This window comes from Saxophila tyrrhenica (genome assembly GCF_035928015.1).
Source record: "Saxophila tyrrhenica strain CCFEE 5935 chromosome Unknown scaffold_10, whole genome shotgun sequence".
NCBI lineage: Eukaryota > Fungi > Ascomycota > Dothideomycetes > Mycosphaerellales > Extremaceae > Saxophila > Saxophila tyrrhenica.
Genome location: NW_027041742.1, coordinates 228,442 through 245,452, shown reverse-complemented (window position 1 = coordinate 245,452; position 17,011 = coordinate 228,442). Strand labels below are relative to the sequence as shown.

General features: G+C 56.0%; 6 protein-coding genes across 6 annotated transcripts; 4 read left to right on the top strand and 2 right to left on the bottom strand.

Moving 5' to 3' along the window:
- Positions 1–1,226: 1,226 nt before the first annotated feature.
- On the top strand, positions 1,227–2,902 carry LTR77_006610 (uncharacterized protein; the record flags this gene model as incomplete). Its single annotated transcript, XM_064803851.1, has 2 exons — positions 1,227–2,620; positions 2,680–2,902. The coding sequence occupies 2 exons, from the start codon at positions 1,227–1,229 to the stop codon at positions 2,900–2,902; spliced, it is 1,617 nt and encodes a 538-aa protein (XP_064657652.1).
- A 304-nt stretch (positions 2,903–3,206) lies between these two features.
- Positions 3,207–4,898, bottom strand: LTR77_006609 (uncharacterized protein; the record flags this gene model as incomplete). Its single annotated transcript, XM_064803850.1, has 2 exons — positions 3,207–3,976; positions 3,998–4,898. 2 exons carry the CDS (start codon positions 4,896–4,898, stop codon positions 3,207–3,209), a joined length of 1,671 nt encoding a protein of 556 aa, XP_064657651.1.
- A 12-nt stretch (positions 4,899–4,910) lies between these two features.
- SOD4_1 (Cell surface superoxide dismutase [Cu-Zn] 4) lies at positions 4,911–5,677 on the bottom strand (the record flags this gene model as incomplete). Its single annotated transcript, XM_064803849.1, has 3 exons — positions 4,911–5,166; positions 5,217–5,337; positions 5,449–5,677. The coding sequence occupies 3 exons, from the start codon at positions 5,675–5,677 to the stop codon at positions 4,911–4,913; spliced, it is 606 nt and encodes a 201-aa protein (XP_064657650.1).
- A 782-nt stretch (positions 5,678–6,459) lies between these two features.
- LTR77_006607 (uncharacterized protein) lies at positions 6,460–8,013 on the top strand (the record flags this gene model as incomplete). Its single annotated transcript, XM_064803848.1, has 5 exons — positions 6,460–6,949; positions 7,012–7,343; positions 7,394–7,579; positions 7,638–7,855; positions 7,908–8,013. 5 exons carry the CDS (start codon positions 6,460–6,462, stop codon positions 8,011–8,013), a joined length of 1,332 nt encoding a protein of 443 aa, XP_064657649.1.
- Positions 8,014–10,071: 2,058 nt separating this feature from the next.
- Positions 10,072–14,436, top strand: PMC1 (plasma membrane calcium; the record flags this gene model as incomplete). The annotated part of the gene is made up of 1 exon (XM_064803847.1): positions 10,072–14,436. One exon carries the CDS (start codon positions 10,072–10,074, stop codon positions 14,434–14,436), a length of 4,365 nt encoding a protein of 1,454 aa, XP_064657648.1.
- A 1,520-nt stretch (positions 14,437–15,956) lies between these two features.
- LTR77_006605 (uncharacterized protein) lies at positions 15,957–16,878 on the top strand (the record flags this gene model as incomplete). The annotated part of the gene is made up of 2 exons (XM_064803846.1): positions 15,957–16,517; positions 16,576–16,878. 2 exons carry the CDS (start codon positions 15,957–15,959, stop codon positions 16,876–16,878), a joined length of 864 nt encoding a protein of 287 aa, XP_064657647.1.
- Between the last annotated feature and the right edge of the window lie 133 nt (positions 16,879–17,011).

The window sequence follows — 17,011 nt, the reverse complement described above, 5'->3', positions numbered from 1 at the left end:
ACTCCTCACTGCCGGGCATTGTGCGTTGGCAGGGACTGGGCCATCGTACGCACAGGTAGCACCATTATGCAGTCTAATGTAAGTACCCGCCTTTTCGTTGGACGGTCCTTTTCCTTCAATTCGGGGGCGCGCACGCTCTCTCCTTCATCTTTTGCTACCTGTTGGGCACCGGAATTATGCTGGAGTTGGGCGGCGTTGGCGCAATGGTCTGAGGAAGAGGCTGGCCTCGAAAGCGATCCCTAAATACCAGCAAACAGTACCCACGCCTCAGTGGATTTTTGGCGAACCGGTGTAGCAAGCGCACAAGACTGCCTGTCCTCACAAGAGTAGAGGAAACGCTGTCATCCGCGAGCGAACAATACTCAGCAAAGCCTCGCCATAAGATCAGCCTGGCGTCGCTTGCTGCTCCCTGCGCTGTGTCCCACAGACTACCTGTCACCAGACGGGCACGGCGACGTCTGAAGCTCTTCGCGCTGCGATACTACACCAGCCACCACGATATATCTTCGCGCTTTGGAGAAGGTGACGTTCGACTGTACCCACACATCCGGCCTTGACATTTTTCGAGCCCGTCTTCGCCATTCATTGGTCCACTCAAAGCAATATAGGACGAATAGCAGGTCGAGCTCGAATTAGCGAGGATATTCCACTCTTTGACAGGCTACAAAGGTACCTCTACAGCCTCTCAGCTTGTATCATGAGAGGACATGGTCGACTGACTACTCCCAGTGCCTACCTACAGCACCCTACTCGGCGGATCGATCAAGCGTTGCTTCGAATTGTCCAACCTCTTCTCCATCTACGTGGCTTGGAACAGGTCCCTGCCTGCACCATTGGCCACCGCACGCTGTGGGAGCACGAACCAATCTCCATAATTGCCATCACTTCAGTGGATGTCAGCAAACAGTAAACAGCAGCGCGCGTCTCGGTTTTGGTGCTAGGCTTTCTCCGAACTCACGGACCGCAACCGTCACATTAGACGAACGTGCACCGTTCGACAGACAAGAGGAACGTTGACTTGGAGTGGCCCTTGCTTAAGAGCTCCGCTGTCACGGCGTGCTGTAATGAGGGCTGCCCAGTCAACTCTCTGCAACGCAAAAACCCTCCTCGCCGTATCTGCCCCAAGACCCGAGTGGATTGTGTGATGTTCCCTGTTGTGACAATCGAACGTACCTTTCATCGATCAATAACAGCTGATCAAACCTGGCGAAACGTTCGAGACCTAGATGGCAGTAGCCCGGATCCACGAGAAGATCTTGGGCAGACTCGCAAGGCAAGCAGCGTCCACCAACGTTCTTCTATCGAACTCAATCTACCAGGTTCTTGGTCTGTCAATCCTCCTCCAGTACAGCCTCGGAGCAGCTCGACGCCAACGGCAACTGGGCACCACCCGCGATGCGAATTCGATCAAGCTGGATCATCATATCATCTGGCTTGCTAACGAAGGACTGGCTATCACTGAGGTCAACATTCTCCCATATTGTCAAAATGGCGAGCAAGGACCGGAGTGTCGCGTCATGGCAGCAAAGCTACGTGCAGACTTCTACCAAATCTTCTGCTTGTACCACAACGATCCTCCGGTCAGCCAGATCAGCCCTCGCTCGCAAAACTCCGGCAGCTCGCAGACCAGCGCGTTCTCGCCGCCGGTACCAGACGGTCAGAATCAACGGTCGCCAGGTACACCGTCCCGTACCAACGGAAGAAGTAGGAAAGCCGGCAAGGCGGCGTTGCGAGACCCCATCCCTTCAATGCACTCAGACACGTCGTACGTCACCAATCCGTACGCTGGTCTTCCGTCGCAAACACCTCCGCCGAAAGGCCCGCCACCTCCTATCCCGTCAGAGCCACGACGAACGCCGAAACGACCTCCAGGATTAGCGCCAATTGATGCCCCAGAATATCAGACGACAGCGCCGTTCCTAGCTCCGCCTTCGAACTTCGTGCCAGATGCGATCAGCCATTTCAAGACCGCACAACATCTAGCCACTACTCTGCTGCCTCCGGTGCACGCCCTTCGCCTGTCAGTCGCACTAGACTACGCTGTGTTTCTTTGGGACTGTGCAAAGGACAGGCATCGGTCGGAGAAACTGGCTCGGAGAGCAATGAAAGTGGTATACGCGTCGAGTGAAGGATTGAGCGACGAAGAGTTTGAGGATGCGCAGATACTGGTGCGGTCACTGGGTGGTATAGTACGACGCGGCACAAGCGAATCGACACCGAGACCAAGTCAAGAGCGTCTGTCGAATGCTGGCCAACCCACGAGCAGAAAGCCGCAGATCGACCGGACAATCGCTGTGAGCCCACCTCAGCAACCGAACCGCAACCAGTCGCCGGTACAGGCGCGATCGATCATGCGCACTCCAGAGCGACTATCCACCGTCCCGGAAGTCGAGTCGTTTGAGGGGAATGGCGAGCGCACTGCCTCGGCCGCGACAAGTCCACCCATCTCACGAGTCAGTAGCAGGAGTAGGCAGCGTCGAGGTTCATCCACAGCGTCGGACAAGGCCAGCAAACGCCGGGCAGCGGAGCAAGCAGAAGAGCTACACAGAAAGAGGAGCGCGGGCAACAGGAGCGCCGCCAGCGGAAGCTCGCACAGCCGGCAGCCGACGCCGCAAGAAGGGTACGTTGGTAAAGCAAGACGTCGACCGAGTCGCAATGGTAACCGATGAGTGTCGACAGTGCCATGGCGTCTGCGCCCGTCCCCGTCGCGATGCCGTCGCAGCCGCAGCGAGCTGCTCAGCCCCCTTCTGGTCGTAGCAAGGAGGGTGCTTCTGCACAAGAGCGTAACATTGCCATTTTGAGTGCGCTGGACATCATCACTTCGGTGACCCAGGCAATAGGCGAGATTGCGTTCTCGGAGTGGCACCAGCAGAGTTTGCTTCGTGGTTTCACTCTCACTTGAGCTTCGAAGCGAGGCGTTGGTGGCCGAAATGAATTGAAGGCTTGGGATATCTGTACAAACAAGAGCACGGCGTTGACAGACGGACAAACAAGGGAGGCTTCTCGAGAAGAAACAGACAAACTGCACTTTTGCAAGCGTCAAAATACCCATTTAGCATTCTTATAAGTAAAGCAAGACTATCTGCAGTCTTCAACTTTCAGCTGTCAGGACCTGCTATCCATGCTATTTACATACTGAGGTCTTAGGTTATACACACTACACATTATTCTTTGAACATCCTTCGCTTCGCCGACCGTGCATTCTCTCACAGCACAAACACCGTAAACCACAACGCACCAACTCCCACTGCACCCACCGCAAGCCCAACCGACGGTCTCGCACTCCCGCTGTCATCAGCATTATCATCCGGTGGCGGAGCATCAGGCGGATCTGTAGCTTCCGGCGGACTGATAATGTCTGTCACGAACACCGGATCCGGCTGCTCTGGATCATCGGGCTGGAGTGACGGGAACCCTAAATCCAATCCATTCGTCTCCACTGCAGGAAGTTCGGTCGTGAGGCCGTTGTCGCCACCGAGAAGCGTAACGACGTCCAGAGAAGGCAGATCGGTGCCTGGGAGCGTGATTTCACTTGTCACGCCCGCAGGGACTCTGACCACGCTGGTGATTTCGGAGACCATGGTCGTAACGCCCATCGGTCCGCCTAGGAGTTGAAGGATGGAGATTGTGGGTGTTTGGATGGGCAGATTGACTTGAATCAAGGGGACCACGCTGGTCGCGCTTGGTGGGACTCGGATGACGCTTGAATCGGGCAGTGTGGTCACTGTTCCGACTGGTCCTCCGACGACTGTAATCACCGGGGTGGATGTGCTTGCGTAAACGGTAACGACGCTGGTTGAGCTAGGCGGAACCGTAATCGTGATCGTGCTCGGGCCTGGCGAGTTGCTGTAGACGACCGTGCTCGGTGTACTGCTGGCTGGCAGCATGATGACGCTGGCCTGGCTTGGGTAGACAGTGACGACGCTTTGCTGGCCGGGTCGCGCGATCGTCATACCCAGCATCGTGAAAGATCGGCCTGGAAGTGTTACGGTCGTACCACTTGGGCCGCCTGTGATGGTACTGAGGACGTTGCTGTTGCTGATCGTGCTCGTCATGACATTGTTGCTGGGCATCGTTGCGTTTGTGGCATTCGAGGGCCCGCTTGAGCCGACAAGGTAGGTAGCGACGCTGCCATTCGGAAGTGTTGTTGCCAGGCCCGTCCCGCAGATCGGAGAAGGCGTTGGTGTGCTCGAAGTGCTGGACGTAGTGGAATTCTGGGGCATCTGAATGTAGACTTGGACTGTTACTGTGGTGTTCGAGCTTTGGGTGACTGTACATGGCGGTCCCGTAACGAGCGACGTGTTTACCATGGTGGTAGTAACCGTGACCGCTGCGCCATTCAAGCCTGGAGTGAACCCTGCTACCACGCCAGGTGTGCTTGTTAGGACGGGAGGCGAGGCAGCGCTCGGTGTGGACTCAGTACAATTGCACCCGTCTGACATCGGTGGTTGAGGGGAAACCGGAACGCTGCTCGCAGGAGCCGGTGCCGCCGCGGGTGCCACCGCAGGCGCTACCGTACTGTTGTTCTGAGGCGGCGCTGGCGCGGGTGAGGTACCCTGTATATTGCCACCCGGTCCAGCACGTGGAACTGTGAGTGCGTTCGATGGCGCCGCGACTGTTGAATTCGGCGGGCATGGCGTAGATGGGGAGCTTTGCACCTCAGGCGAGGACGGCGGAGCCTGAGCATTGCCACCAGGGCCTGAGGCTGAGACAGTGAGTGCCTTCGGTGGCGCTGCCGCCGCCGCGGTCGAATTCGTCTGCAGTGGCGTTGACGAGATACTCTGCACCTCAGATGAAGAGGGCGGAGCCTGTGCGATACCACCAGCCCCAGGAGGTGAAATGGTAATTGCATTCGGTGGTGCTGCCGCCGCTGCGGTCGAGTTCGTCGGGAGTGGCATTGATGAGGTGCTCTACACCTCAGATGAAGGCGGCGAAGAGGTAGCTGTGATAGTTGAAGTTATCGATACGACAACAGAGACAGCGCTCCCAGCAGTGACAATCGGAGGAGGGGCAGTGCCCACCGCAGGCTGGGGTGGAGATGATCCGCCGTTCATGGAGAAGTCCGCGCAAGCGAGAGCAGTGCCGTTCGACGCTAAGATGACAAGACTGCGGTTGCCGACAAAAGCAGGTGACCCTACGATGGTGGAAAGGAAGGGATCGATGTAGCTGCTCGACAGTTAGTCAATGTTGTATGTACATCGAGCGGTAATACGTACTTGGCTGCGAAGTTTGGCCCTGCCATTGACCCATGCTTCCCGGCAAGGTCCCCAGCCGGGCACATGGCGGGCTTGCTCTGCTGGCAGGAGTTCGCTGTCTCTTCATTGCTGGGGTCCAGGACTGAGCCGGAAGAGGCGCATAATCCATCGGAGCCGACAGGGTTGGTGTTAATGGTGTAGTCTCCATAAATCAGCCAAACTCAACCGCAAGTCGAGGGAGGTCTCTACTCACTGAACGGGCCACCTGCGCTTGGACATCCGGAAATGCTGACTTGAATGCCCACACCTGTGCCGTCGATGGTCGAGCTGGCAATGACCGAACCGCTGCACGGCGAGTCATTCGGCAAAACGGCGATGTATTGCGCGCCTTGTGGGTTGCCATGGGTGGTGGGTGCTGTCGCCAGACTCGTAGGAAGAAGAGCGTAGAAGATGCCGAAGGCGAAGAACCCCTGTCGCAGCATAGTGTGTTGCTCTTGCAGATGCTCAACGAGCTATTCAGATCTCGATGGGATCCGCAGTAGTATCTCGAGGGCGGCGATTAAGGGTATGTCGATGGAGGTATGTCAGAGGATCGGGATGAACGACATGCGAATTCCAGATTCCGCAGCCGAGTGAGACTGTTGAGTAGGGGGCTGCTTGCGAAGGAGATGCGAAGTAAATGTGGGCGGACGTGAGAAAGGTGAGGTGGGAGAGGAAGACAGAGCGCGAGAATCGACAGACTTAGAGGTCGAGGCGTCGGATAGGACACAGGGAGGGCGTACGGCAAGAACATAACACTCATGCCAAACTCACAAGTTGGAAGGAAGTGCCTCAAGAGAGATGGCAGCTACTGTCCAGTTCCTCGACAGTGCGTCGTGCAAGACGATACATGAGCATGAGTCCCTTGCTAAATGAGCACGGTATCAAGCGAAACAACCGAGGGGACGGACTGTATTGAACTGATCGTGGAAAGCAAATTGGTAGCTGGCTATCCGTACTCAATGCGTGCAGTCGTTGCACGAAGCATATCGTCTCCTCGAGCTTCCAATTCATTCACCCCGTCACGTGCCGTTTCGCTTCCCCAAACCTAAAATCGATCTTCGTCCGGGGTACGGTATCGCACCTCGGCAACGCGTCCAGACTTCGACACTGACCATCCTCGGGCTGAAAGTCGAGTCTTAGAAGGGCTCATTAGTAGACGTCTGGGTAGGTCTGCTCCCTCACAATCACTTCCAATCGCTCTGTGTCTCTCCACAACACCACCATGGCATCCTCCTCCGTCCCCGTCCCCTTCAGCGAGCCCCCATACCTGCTCGGCCTGCCCAACCCATACTACACCCCCGAGCTCAGGAAATGGCAAAAAGCATGTCGAGACTTCACCACCGAGCACCTCCACCAGTACGCATTCGAATGGGAGAAGGAAGAGACGGTGCCCGAACATGTCTTCCAAACCTTCATCAAGCACAACATGCTCATCCCAACACTACCTTCTCCATTGCCTGTGAAGGAGCTGAAGGCCTGCGGGATCCATGATATACTTGGTGTAGTGAAGGTGGAGGACTTCACGTACTTTCACACGTTGATCTATAACGACGAGATGGCGCGGTCGGGGCTGAGTGGGCCGTCGGGGAGCTTGACGACGGGGATGGCGTTTGGTGTGCCGCCTTTGATCAAGTTTGGGAGTCAGGCGTTGAAGGATAGGTATTTGTCTGATTGTCTGAATGGCAAGACAAGGACGTGTATTGCTATTACGGGTGAGCTTCATATCCATTGGAAGCTTTTGTCAATTTGTGTTGCCTCTGACTGTTCAAACCAGAACCCGACGCAGGATCAGACGTAGCCAACATCAAGACGGAGGCCAAGAAGAGCGCGGATGGCAAGAAGTACATCGTCAACGGCAACAAGAAGTGGATCACCAATGGTATCTGGGCGAACTACGCGGCAATGGCTGTACGGACCGGTGGACCTGGAGCTGCCGGGCTGTCGATGATGTGGGTGCCGCTGAAAGGTCATCCCGGAGTCGATATGCGCCGTTTGAAGGTCAGCGGGCAGATATCTGCTGGAACCACATATATTGAGCTTGATGATGTAGAGGTACCTGTGGAGAATTTGATTGGCGAGGAGGGGATGGGTATGCGGTATATTATGGTACGGATCCAGACTCCTTGGCAAGCTTTGAGGTACTAACGGCCCTTTAGACCAACTTCAACCACGAGCGACTCACGATAGCCATTTCCGGCACTCGACAAGCACGTGTCGCGCTGAGCTCGGCATTCGCATACTGCCTTAAGCGCGAAGCATTCGGGAAGCCTCTTATGGACAATGCAGTCGTGAGACAGCGATTGGCGAGAGCCGGGTCGTTATTGGAAAGCCACTGGGCATGGGTACGTTGCTAATGGCTGTTGACGTTGTTGAAAAGACGGCTGACTTGTTCATGTTTAGGTCGAACAATTCGTGTACCAAATGTGCAACTTGAAGAAAGAAGAAGCCGACCTTGAGCTGGGCGGCCTCACAGCAGCAGCCAAGGCGCACACCGGTGTCGTTCTCATGGAGTGTGCTAACGCGTGCGCCCTGCTGCATGGCGGCAACGGGTACACTCGTTCAGGGCAAGGTGAGATCGCAGAGAGGATGTGGAGGGAGGTCAACGGGCTGCGGGTACCGTGAGTACACAAAACTAGCCAGGAGAACGCACATGTACTGACACCCGAGCAGAGGCGGTTCGGAGGACGTGATGATGGATCTCATGGTCAGGCAGCTGGTGAAGAATTTCCAGCGGAAGACGAAGGAGCTCGAGAAATCGGGAGGATCGAGGTTGTAATGAGTGTAGGATTTTTGCGGTAGCACGATACCTATATAGGCACGACCTGGCGGCGGCTTCGCGCTTCATGTACTACTTCTGCGAAAATACTTTTTCGAGCGGGGACGACGTCGACATGGACGTCGAGTAGACGATCGCCTGCTCGTGGCAAACATTTACGCTGCCCTGAACATGCGCGAGCAGTCATCGCCTACCAGTCTTACGCCACTCCCAAAAGCATGTGTCTGCTGTAATGATACACCATCAGACTGCGCAGTGGCGTCCACGCTTTCATCGTGTGACTGTGCGATAATAATCATTCCACTCCATCCCACTCCTCCTGGCCGCCTTGAAACTTTGAGAACAATCAAGAAAGGAGTCGCTCCATCGTTGGACGAAGCCCAGCCTCGCAATCGCCACAAGCGGCTTTCTGCGCTGCTGGGCATTACTGGGCGCTCTTGGACGACTGCTCCCTGCCCATTTTCTTGTCGTGGTAAACAAGCCTCACTCGTCACTGACTCTCGCAGAGCGGTTGTGTAGCAAAAACTTAATCGCCCGGGCTTGTCTTGTTTTCTTGTCTGTCCGGTTACGACTGTCGCCAAGGTCGGGAGGGAATTGAGATGGCAGTGGATGGAAGCAGGAATGGGCAGGAATGTGCTTCACTGTGCCAACGACTTGGCTGTAACCAGGCTGGATACGTGAGGTAGGAATTGGGATGTTGTGCGTCCTCGTACAGAGCCAGTTGGAAGAAGACTCATCCCTTTCAGCCCAGGTAGTTGGCCTGATTATCCCCTCCCTCAGGCCAATAGCTCACGGCCTTCCTGCGGCGGAGGTAGGGTGCGTTTGATCTTCAAGCGTAAGAGAAACGTCGACGTCTGAAATTGCGTGCTGGTGGAACGAATGCGATCGGGGTGATCAGACTGAAGCGTGTTGTGTGAGGTATACATCGTGTCTCGAGGGCTCAAATGGCCTGAAGTCTCTCATCAGGCACGACTGCAGCTTTTAGCGCCCGCATATCTCCCGAGAGCTTGACGGGGCCAAAATTCCAGGAAACTCAAAATGGACGGCAGTGTTCGTATCAATGTTTGTGTAGCGATGGCTGTTGTTGTCATTTGACGACTACCCGATTGAGATCGATGACAGCGCGTGGGCTGCCTCGTATATTGGGTCAGATCTCGGTTGACAGGCGAGCGGGACAGATCACCGGTCGACGGCGGCGGAAGAGAGTTGGGCGCGTGCATTTGCACTGCCTCCCTTGGCCCTAATCACCTTTCACTTGGGGGCGTCTCGGCCTCTTACAGCACGGTATAGACTGGTAGGACGCCTCCATAGAGCATGGTCGCCTCGTTCATATCCACTACCAGCTCGACGCTCTTCTACCAACCCCAACGGAGGCCTTTTGTCTTTTTGCCTGCCGCATCTTCTGCGATATCGACCCCGTCCCCGTTCGACACTGCCTCACTGCCCGCAGTCGAGCTCACCCTTCATCGGTCGATGGAAGCCGTCCATTCACCAACCTTGGGACCGCTTCATACCAGCGCCGAAGAGTCCAAGGATACTTGAACGAGTAAGCGAACCCGCTCTTATAATCCCGAGAGACTTGCCAAGTTGCGCAGTCTATCGAGGCAGACATGAACCTCGTAGCTGTCATGTTTCTTACTCCGCCTACCACCAAGCGTGGCTGAGGTCCTTCCTCATCCTCTTGATCGTTACGCACCGAGGCAGCTGCAGTACCTGCTTGAAGCTAATCTCCACGTGGTTGAACAGTAACTGGAATCATCCTATGCCGATAGCTTAGGCACTCTCGACCGGCCCTCCCTTGCCTGTCTGCCCCTTCGCCGCCAAACCGCGCAACGCATATTGACTTTGCGGTGATTTGCCATCCCATTGCTCCGCCACCGGTCAGGCAGTTTTATACCTTGTATCCCCACCGAACGGCATCCCACACATTTGCACAGGGCATGCACTTATAGCCCAAAACTTCGGCTGTGTAACCTGCCTTAGCAAGACATTTGATCTATTACAGGAGGTGGATATTTGCTACACCGGTTGCCTCGTTTGCCCATAAAGTCCGCGACAATGTCGGAGGACGCACAACCGCCTCCCGCCGATGGGCGGGCGTCACCATCACCCGGCGGACCAGGACGAAGAGCTCGTGCACCAACCATTACCATCGACACCTCAGCAGTCCAGAGATCGTCGAGCGCGAGATCGCGAGACCCAGATCATGAGATGGAGCATTTATCAGATGATGGGAAATCGATCAATGGAGACAAAACAGAGAAGACGCCAGGTTTGAGGCCGACATCGAACGCGCAATCAACGCCAACGGAGCTACGAGCCAGCAACAGCTTTGACAGCAGAGACTCGAGACCCACAAGTCCACACAACATCTCCTCTCCTACGCAGTGGAACAATCCACAAAATTTCCTGGCCGTCCCCAATTCCAGGGGGAGGGGGGCCAGCTTCGACACTGCTGCAAGCGGCGATACTGTGTCGACTTCCGATATAACATACGTGAACACGCAAACGCCAATGTCGGACGGCAAGCCGAAGGCTTTTGCAGACGATGAGCAGAGGCTCGGCGCCGGAGACCATCCCGTACTCTCGGACGAAGAAGCACTACAACCGGACAAAGGCACGGAGGAGGACTTCCACCGCGACAACAACCCCTTCGCCTTCACACCTGGCCAGATGGGCAAGATGTTTAATCCCAAGAGCTTGGGCGCGTTCCACGCAGTGGGAGGTTTGGCAGGGTTGGAGAAGGGGTTGCGATCAGACCGACTCGGCGGCTTGAGCGTGGACGAGAAGGGTCTGGATGGTGCCGTGTCATTCCAAGATGCCACCACTGTGGGCAGTCCCTCGTCAGACTCTACAATCGTTGCTGAACCCGAGATGGCAAAGGAATCTGGAAACGAGGTTTCGGGTACCTACGACGACCGTAAACGCATCTTTGGCGACAACAGGCTTCCCCAGAAGAAGACCAAGACCATTTTCGAGCTTATGTGGCTCGCGTACAACGACAAGGTCCTCATCGTCCTGACCGTGGCGGCCGTCATTGCTTTGTCTCTCGGCTTGTACCAGGCCCTTGGAACGGAGGAGGGCGGCTACGAATGGGTGGAAGGTGTCGCCATCATTGTCGCAATCGTGGTTGTCGTTATGGTCGGCGCCGTGAACGACTGGCAAAAGGAGAAGCAGTTTGCTAAGCTCAACGCCAAGAAAGAGAGTCGGAATGTGAAAGTCGTGCGCTCTGGAAGGACGCAGGAAGTCAACATCCATGACATCTTCGCAGGCGACGTGCTTCTCGTGGAGCCTGGCGACATTCTACCCGTTGACGGCATTTTCATCACCGGACATGGCATCAAATGTGACGAGTCGTCTGCCACTGGCGAGTCGGACATCATGAAGAAGACACCTGCCGAGGAGGTATTCCGCGCCATGGAGTCGAACGAGAATCTCAAGAAGCTCGATCCGTTCCTGATTTCTGGCGGCAAGGTCACCGAAGGCTACGGCCGCATGCTGGTTACCGCAGTCGGCGTAAACTCGTCGATGGGCAAAACCATGCTGTCTCTGCAAGACACCAACGAAGCCACACCATTGCAGGTCAAGCTCAACCACCTCGCGGAACAGATCGCGAAGATTGGTAGCGCTGCGGCCTTGCTGCTGTTCATCGTTTTGCTCATCAAGTTTCTGGCGGACCTGCCAAACAACAACGGCACACCCGCTGAGAAGGGCCAGGAGTTTATGACTATCCTCATTACTGCTGTGACCATCGTGGTGGTGGCTGTTCCCGAAGGTCTTCCGCTGGCTGTCACGCTTGCTCTGGCTTACGCTACGAAGCGCATGTTGAAGGACAGGAATTTGGTCCGTGTGCTGAGATCCTGCGAAACCATGGGCAATGCGACGACTGTCTGCTCAGACAAGACCGGCACTTTGACCCAGAACGTCATGACGGTTGTTGCCGGCTCCATTGGGACGTCTAACAGATTTTCCAACAAGGCAGCGCAGACGTCGGATGAAAGTCAGGCTACGGCCGTTGACGATGTATCTGCCCACGAGTTCACAAGTTCGCTTTCCAAGGACGTCAAGACACTCTGGAAAGACAGCATCGCCATCAACTCCACTGCGTTCGAGACTGACGAAGGAGGCAAGAGGACTTTCATCGGCTCGAAGACCGAGACCGCTCTTCTGGACTTCGCCTCTGAGTTCCTAGGCATGGACACTGTCACGACCGAACGCAGCAACGCTCAGATCATCCAGATGGTCCCGTTCGACTCGTCGCGGAAATGCATGGGCATGGTCTTCAAGCTCAACAACGGCAAGGGCTACCGATTGATCGTCAAGGGCGCCAGTGAGATTATGCTCAAGTACTCAAACCAGATCTTGCGCGACCCGACCAACGGCGTTGACGCGGCTACCATGACCGGTGACAACCGCAAGACCTTGGCTGGACTCATCGACGCATATGCTTCACGCTCGCTGCGCACCATCGGCTTCATCTACCGGGACTTCGAGACCTTCCCTCCTCGTAACGCGAGGATGCAGGAAGACGACAAGACCCAGGTCGTCTTCGAGGACATGTGCAAGGACATGATCTTCTTGGGCGTGGTCGGTATCCAGGATCCTCTCCGTGCCGGTGTCCCAGAGGCTGTCAAGGACTGCATCAAGGCTGGCGTGTTCCCGCGCATGGTTACTGGCGACAATCTCACCACCGCAAAGGCCATTGCGACCGAGTGCGGCATCTTCACGCCTGGAGGAATAGCGCTCGAGGGCCCAGAGTTTCGTAAGATGTCCGACGCTGAGCAGCGAAACGTCATTCCCAAACTGCAGGTCCTGGCCCGTTCGTCGCCCGATGACAAGCGCAAACTGGTCAAGCGTCTTAAAGAGATGGGCGAGACTGTCGCTGTCACGGGTGATGGAACCAACGATGCCCCTGCTCTGAAGGCCGCTGATGTCGGCTTCTCCATGAACATCGCTGGTACCGAAGTCGCCAAAGAAGCCTCCGACATCATTCTTATGGACGACAACTTCACTTCGATCGTGCTGGCGCTCATGTGGGGCCGCGCTGTCAACGATGCCGTGCGGAAGTTCCTGCAGTTCCAGCTTACCGTCAACATCACCGCCGTCTTGCTTGCATTCATCTCTAGTGTGGCGAGTGCCCAGGAAGAGTCCGTCCTTACTGCCGTCCAACTTCTCTGGATCAACCTCATCATGGACACCATGGCCGCACTCGCCCTGGCCACGGACCCACCAACCCGCAACATCCTCAACCGAAAGCCAGATCCCAAGTCAGCACATCTCATCTCCGTGACCATGTGGAAGATGATCATCGGACAAGCCATCTACCAGCTCGTCGTGACACTGATTATGAACTTTGCCGGCAAGCGGATCTTGGGCTACGACGCACCGTACCCTTGCCCAGTTGGCGGTATCAACGGCAGCTGCCAAGGTGCTTGGGAACACAAGGACATGCAGACGCTCATCTTCAACATCTTCACCTGGATGCAGATCTTCAACGCGCTCAACAACCGACGTCTGGACAACCGGTTCAATGTCTTCGAGGGCATCTTCAACAACTTGTTCTTCATCTTCATCTTCTTCATCATGATTGCTGGACAGACGCTTATCATCTTCGTCGGCAGCTGGAACGTCTTCCAGGCGCAACGACAAGGCGCGCGGAACTGGGGTATTGCACTCATTCTCGGCGCGATCTCTCTGCCGATTGGTGTGGTCATCCGCTTGATTCCGGACGAGGTCGCGTCCAGACTGGTGCCTCCGTTCATCAAGAACTTTGCTTCGCGGAGACAGCAGAAGCTCACGCTCAACGATGAGGAGAATCCGTTCGAATTCAACCAAGCGCTCATGGACCTCAAGGACGAGCTGGGCTGGATCAAGAAGTACAAGGGTGGCCGCATCAACAGCCTCAAATTCAGCCTGCAGCACCCGAAGGAAGCTTTCTTGCAGAGCAGAAGCCCCAGCCGCAGCCGAGCGTCATCCAGCCTGCCACGAACACCAAACAACGAGCCTATCGAGGACGATCGATCTGGCACCGGCACCGGCACCTCCCCGGCCCCACCCACCCCCGAATCCAAGGGCCGCCGACGCGGCCGCTCCCGCTCCAACTCCGCCTTCGCCGGTGCCGCCATGGCGGGCATCGTCGCCGGCTCCATCGCAGGCGGCTGGTCGCCCATCGAGCGCCGCGAAGGGGATGCCGACAGCCTGCGCTTCTCGCACCAGCGGTCCAAGAGCGATTTGGCGCGGGAGGTGAAGATGGAGCCGCATCCGGAGACGAAGGGGGATGATCCAGTGGTGGTGGAGAATGCGGTTGAGCAGGCGGGCGGGCCGCCGAGTCAGGCGACGAGTACGACGCCGCGGTTTGGGGTTGGGCCGTTTGCTGGGGAGCCGGCGAAAGAGGATGGGGAGGAGGAGGAGGGGAAGAGATGAGGTGGAGGATGATGTGCTGGACCTATCTGGAGAATACTATCATGTGGTGTGCTGCTGCGACTGCCAATTCCCCGCTTCGAGAAGAGAGGATGAATGAGAAGATGGAGAAGGAACCACAGGATCAAACCCGGCCGAGCCAACGCAGTCGAGCACGACACACGACACACCACACTCTTGAGGCTAACCAAGACCGCAAACCATCACATTGATTTCCTTGCATAGCGTGGGCGAACAACCGGGGCGGGATCCCTCTTCTTACAATCAGCAAAACGGGTCTGTCTGCAGAGACCACTCAACCAATACACGGCGTTTTTTGTGGGGATAGAAGAGACCTATGGGACTGGACTGGACTGGATGGATGGGACATTGGCATCGACATCGACATCAACATTAACACCTTTGTATACCTGAGCGAGAGCGAGAGTGGGGTTGGGAAAGGAAGGAAAGGAAGAGGATAGAGAAAAACTTCTGTTTGTAGTTGTGAATACGGGGGTGGTCTTTGACCCTTCTCATCATCATGATCCCATGTTCATACTTCATTCACCTCCTGAACGGAAAAGCCGGCTTGAGTCTTGTTGCTGCCTTGTACTTTTGGCCCCACGTAATGAAATTACAGCCGCCTACCTATCTTGCTTTCTGCCCTACCGGCCTACTCATGGCTGGAAGTGGAAATAATGCTGACACTTCCCACGCGAGGGCTCGTGTATAGACTTTTTGCGGCTCGCGCCAAGGGTCAGGTACGAAGGGGATAGTGTTTCAGAAGGTGTACGAGATGCTGTTGGAGTGTGGGAAAGGGAAGCAGGTTTGGTGGGTTGAGTTCTTGCTTTGCTATGTACTCATGTACTCGATGACATAGCTTTATATGCTCGTGGCTGGAGTTCGGCATAGGTTGTGGCATGGCGGTGATGGTGCAGACTGCGGTACAGGCAATAGTGGAATAAACGCCGCAAAGCACGACATGCGCGCTTCTTCCCAGCGGCTAGCTGGATGCGATGCCATGACGGGATGAGCGGCAGGGTCAGGGGGTGTTGGAAGCGAAAAAGTCCGACGAAGCGAACGCATTGCGGGGTGTCTCGGCGTCTGGCAGGGATGGGGGAGCAGCTTTAAAGACACGCGACAGTCTCGCTGGTGTCGCGACAGACGCTGTGCCACCCACACCCACCCACCCTCCTTCTACCTTTCCGTCGTTCCTTTGGCCCATCCTTCTTCTCTTCACATTGATTACTTGTTCGGCATTGGAATAGTTCCATATCTGCTCCTCCACCATCCTCCCCCATCCTTCGCCATCCCGCATTCCCGATATAGACGTGGAACCACTTCTCCAGAAAAGGCGTTGAAAGACAATCAAACCTTCTACCCTTCCCCTCCACATTTGCTACCACGCCACTCGCATAGCACAGGCGTCATTACTGAGGTGGAACGGGCAAACATTCGATATCGACAACATCTTCCCTTCATAACCCTTCTTGGAGCACACGACTTGGCTGGAACACCCCACCTCCATAAGTATTGCGAAAACCATGCCGTCCAGCCGACGGCTCAAAGCCACCGGCCTCCTCGCCCTCCTCACCCTCCTCACCATCCTCTACATCACCCACGGCACCAGCAGCACCCACAACTCGCCCTTCTACACCCGTACCGTCGCCGCCATCCAAGCCCGCCAATCCAACGCCGCCCGCGAAGACCTCGAGGCGAAGCAGCACCAGCAACGTCTCGAGCGCGTGGAGCGCGAGCACAAAGTCGCCATGTCCGCGGCCAAGGACGACGAGGTACCGCCTAAACCTATTCCCAGCGCGGGTGTGGGGGCTACAGGGAACCCCTACGAGCAGAAGCCGATTGCCGGACGGAAGATGATGGGGGATGGGAAGGTGGTGCATGATGCGAGCGGGAAGCAGGAGGGGGACGACGGGGTCGCGAAAGTGGGGAATGTAGGCCCGCAGGCTTCGCGAGCGGCGGTGGGGGAGGACGAGGAGGCGAAGAAGGAACAGCAGAAGGTGGAGACGGCGTTGAATGAGGTGTTGAAGAAGGGGCCGATTATTGTGTTCAGCAAGAGTTATTGTCCGTTTAGTAAGAAGGCGAAGGTAAGCTCATCCTATTTTCCCATACTCTGGTGGGAAGCCACGCTGACGTTGATTACAGCACATATTACTAGACCTCTACAACATCTCCCCGCCCCCCTACGTGGTGGAGCTGGACCAACACGAGCTCGGTCCCGGCTTGCAAAAGGCTTTAGAGAAGATGACGGGACGGAGAACAGTACCCAACGTCCTCGTCAACGGCCGCAGCATAGGCGGCGGCGATGACATTGAGGAGCTGCATGTCAGCGACAAGCTCATGAGCACGATTTCGACGATGGGTGGGAAGCGGATTATGAAGGTGGAGAAGGCGGAGCCGGCGGAGAAGGCGGATGAGAAGAAGGCGGAGATGAAGTTTAAGGCGTGAGACATCATCACATCAGATTTGGGATGGATTGGAGGGAAGTGAGGAGGTTTTGACATTGGGCGGATTGGATGACAAACTGGTGCCAAAATGGATGTGATACCCTGAGTTAGGTCTTCTTTTTGAGCGCGTTGCA